This window comes from Austrofundulus limnaeus, unplaced genomic scaffold (genome assembly GCF_001266775.1).
Source record: "Austrofundulus limnaeus strain Quisiro unplaced genomic scaffold, Austrofundulus_limnaeus-1.0 Scaffold707, whole genome shotgun sequence".
Classification (NCBI taxonomy): Eukaryota; Metazoa; Chordata; class Actinopteri; order Cyprinodontiformes; family Rivulidae; genus Austrofundulus; species Austrofundulus limnaeus.
This window is the reverse complement of record NW_013953109.1, coordinates 133,009-137,159: the sequence shown is the minus strand read 5'-3', so window position 1 is coordinate 137,159 and position 4,151 is coordinate 133,009. Positions and strand designations below refer to the sequence as shown.

Genomic DNA, 4,151 nt, shown 5'->3' with positions numbered 1-4,151 from the left:
TATCATTTTATACTGTGTCGTATCGTTTTGTACTGTGTCGTATCGTTTTATACTGTGTCGTATCGTTTTATACTGTGTCGTATCGTTTTGTACTGTCGTATCGTTTTGTACTGTGTCGTATCGTATCGTTTTGTACAGTGTCGAATCGTATCGTTTTGTGCTGTGTCGAATCGTACAGTTTTGTACTGTTGTATCGTATCGTTTTGTCCTGTGTCGAATCGTATCGTTTTGTCCTGTGTCGAATCGTACAGTTTTGTACTGTTGTATCGTATCGTTTTGTACTGTGTCGAATCGTATCGTTTTGTACTGTTGTATCATATCGTTTTGTACTGTGTCGAATCGTATCGTTTTGTACTGTTGTATCGTATCGTTTTGTACTGTGTCGAATCGTATCGGTTTGTACTGCGTCGAATCGTATCGTTATGCACTGTGTTGTATCGTATCGTTTTGTACTGTTGTATCGTATCATTTTGTACTGTTGTATCGTATTGTTTTGTACTGTGTCATATCGTATCGTTTTGTACTGTGTCATATTATTTTGTACTATGTCGTATCCTTTTGTACTGTGTCGTATCGTTTTGTACTGTGTCGTATCGTTTTGTACTGTGTCGTATCGTTTTGTACTGTGTCGGATCATTATGTACTATGTTGTATTGTATCATTTTGTACTGTTGTATCGTATCATTTTGTACTGCGTCATATCGTTTTGTACTGTGTCATATCGTATCGTTTTGTACTGTGTCATATCATTTTGTACTGTGTCGTATCGTTTTGTACTGTGTCGTATTGTTTTATTCTGTGTCGTATCGTTTTGTACTGTGTCGTATCGTTTTGTACAGTGTCGAATCATTTTGTACTGTGTCGAGTCGTATCGTTATGTACTGTGTCGAATCGTATCATTATGTACTGTCGAATCGTATCGTTATGTACTGTGTCGTATCGTATCGTTTTGTACTGTGTCGAGTCGTGTCGTTATGTACTGTGTCGAATCGTATTGTTATGTACTGTGTCGTATCGTATCGTTTTGTACTGTGTCGAATCGTATTGTTATGTACTGTGTCGTATCGTATCATTTTGTACTGTGTCGAATCGTATCGTTTTGTACTGTGTCGAATCGTATCGTTATGTACTGTTGTATCTTATCGTTTTGTACTGTGTCGTATTGTATCGTTATGTACTGTGTCGAATCGTTTTGTACTGTGTCGAGTCGTGTCGTTATGTACTGTGTCGAATCGTTATGTACTGTGTCGAATCGTTTTGTACTGTGTCGTATCGTATCGTTTTGTACTGTTGTATCTTATCGTTTTGTACTGTGTCGTATCGTATCGTTTTGTACTGTTGTATCTTATCGTTTTGTACTGTTGTATCTTATCGTTTTGTACTGTGTCGTATCATTTTGTACTGTGTCGTATCGTTTTGTACTGTGTCGAATAGTTTTGTACTGTGTCGAAACGTATCATTATGTACTGTGTCGAAACGTATCGTTTTTTACTGTGTCGAATCGTATCGTTATGTACTGTGTCGTATCGTATCGTTTTGTACTGTGTCGTATCGTATCGTTTTGTACTGTGTCGTATTGTATCATTTTGTACTGTCGTATTGTATCGTTTCGTACTGTGTCGTATCGTATCGTTTTGTACTGTGTCGTATTGAATCATTTTGTACTGTCGTATTGTATCGTTTCGTACTGTGTCATATTGTATCATTTTGTACTGTGTCGTATCGTTTTGTACTGTGTCGTATCGTTTTGTACTGTGTCGTATCATTTTGTACTGTGTCGTATTGTATCATTTTGTACTGTGTCGTATTGCATTGTGTCATATTGTATTGCATTATATTGTGTCATACCATATCGTGTCGTGTCGTATTGCATCATATCATAATTATTTTAATTATTTCAGTTGTTCTACTTAACCCAGATCATTTTTACTCATAAAGAGAACTAAACAGTTTTTTAGTTCATTTTTGGTTTTCTGATTTTAAACGTTTTATAGCATGGTGAGGCTTAAATAAAGATGTCAGTCATCAGGGAAGTAAATAATCTACACCTGTATTAGATCAATGGATTGTGCTAAGATCTCGGCTGCAGGTTCAAGTCCAGGTTGTGTCAGGAAGAGAATATGTTGTAAAACCAATTAGTAAATTTCTCAAATGCTTCGCTGTGACATCCCCGCAGAAGAAAAAACAACAACTCTGTACACGATGAATCTAAAACTAAACCACTAACTCTAAAGGTCAGATAACGAAACACCCATGATTAGAACATAACTGAAGGTACACTACATATAAAAAAGATTTTACTAACAAGAGCAACACAAAATCCTATAAATATGAGATTAATAATATCTCAATCTACTTTCCTTTACAGATCTAGAATCTGCTCAGAAACAAGTGGAAGCTGATAAAAAATCCAGTGATGAGCTGCTCAGGGAGAGGGACATCTTACAGAAGGTCACACAAGAGTTTCATATGTCACAGTAAACCACAGATATTCACAGCGTTGTAGCTTATCAGTCATTATTCTCTGATAAATAATGGGGTAATGTTTGTGTGAATGATGAAGGATAGTGTTGTTTCCYAAATGTGCAGAACATGACAAAGGCTGTGCAGGCAGCGGAGAAACAGCAGAGTCTCGTGAAACTCCTGGAGCAGGACAAGAGAACCTTGGAGCATGAGATCAGTGGCTACTGCCAGGAGGTCCACAAGCAGCGCACCATCATCCAGCAGCTGGGGAAAGACCGGGACCGCCACATCAACCACAACAGCAGCCTCATGCAGAAGGCAGCTCCAAGGATTGGGATAAATACTGCATGTTCTGATTGTACTCAGACTAACAGAGTTCTCTTCATTCCACAGGTGCAGCAGAAAATCAGTGACCTTGAAGTCAGAGAGACAGAGATTTGTGACTGGAGAAAGAAAGTCACAGAAGCTGAGAGTAAACTCAGACAGCAGGAGAACCAGCTTGAATCTGTTGTTTTAGAGAGGAACCTCTACAGCAAAAATCTTGTGAAGGCTCAGGTAGGAGTGACAGCTGGAGGCTAAAGTGGGCAGGAGGCCCACCACTTGCTTTACCTGCACTTCACATTCAATCATTTAGGTCAGGGTTTCTCAAACTTATTGGGTCTGAGTACCCCTTATAAAGGTGAAAATATTCCAGGGACCCCCTCATAAACCTCATGTCGATCTAAAACTGATATACAACCATTTTAATATCTGAATGCCAGGAGAATAATTATTGTTTATTTGGTTGAGTAAGTTAATTTTACTGGTGCATTGTTCCCTTTATGCATTGATGAAGTATTTTTTTAATGAAAACTAAATTAACAGTTTATTACAATTTTTTAAGGACTACCAACTTACAGCTCGCGGACCCCTGGGGGTCCTGGGACCCCAGTTTGAGAACCTCTGATTTAGGTTATATCACTGAAATCCTGTGGGACTCTGAGTGTCATGCAGAATTAGTGGTATTCTTGGTATTCTTTCTTTTTTGTAACTTTGATTTTTTTATTTAAATTTTTGTGGTTAAATAAGGAAAAAAACTTGTCCCTAAAGGTCCTATGGATATAATCAGGGTTGCACATAAAATGTTTGGTCTGGTTCTCAGGCGAGAACCTGGGGTTGTTGCTTGGTGCTCACTCATACTGTATTTTCCTTCACTCATTTAACACATTTATCTAGAGGGGCGTCAGGACATCTAACGTCCCCCTGTTCTGTTTTATGACTCCTATCAGCTGCAACGTCTCAGGACATCATGCCAAATCAGTCCAACAAGTTTTTTAATTTATTCTTTTACCCTGCATAAATTTTGTAAACTACCTAAGTGGCCGAGGGGCTGGGTGTCATATAAACATCACAAACTGAACATTTCATGGTTAAATGTCTTTTAGACCAACATGTCCCTCAGACTGACAGCTCCTGTTTGGTCTTCTGGATCTTTGGCCTTGGTTAAACCAGCTTTCCACTCTCCAGACCAAGCAGCAGATATCTGTCTTTTGCACAGAGCAAAATAACTTAAAACATACAAATGTTTTATTTGTTAGACTGATTTATTTTTAAAATACTATTTTATTCAAAAATATTATTTAGATGGTTTCAGCTCATGTAATTATTTATTCTTCATATTTGATCGTTTAATAAATTATATTTATCCC

At 37.8% G+C, this 4,151-nt stretch overlaps 1 protein-coding gene across 1 annotated transcript in view; it reads left to right on the top strand.

Annotated features, from left to right (window-relative positions):
• Positions 1-4,151, top strand: part of cfap58 (cilia and flagella associated protein 58) — a 30,893-nt gene that overhangs the window by 16,052 nt on the left and 10,690 nt on the right. The window contains exons 7-8 of the mRNA XM_014027994.1: positions 2,369-2,451; positions 2,590-3,018. Of these exons, the coding sequence (XP_013883448.1) occupies positions 2,369-2,451; positions 2,590-3,018 (512 nt within the window). The remainder of the gene's footprint in view (positions 1-2,368; positions 2,452-2,589; positions 3,019-4,151) is intronic.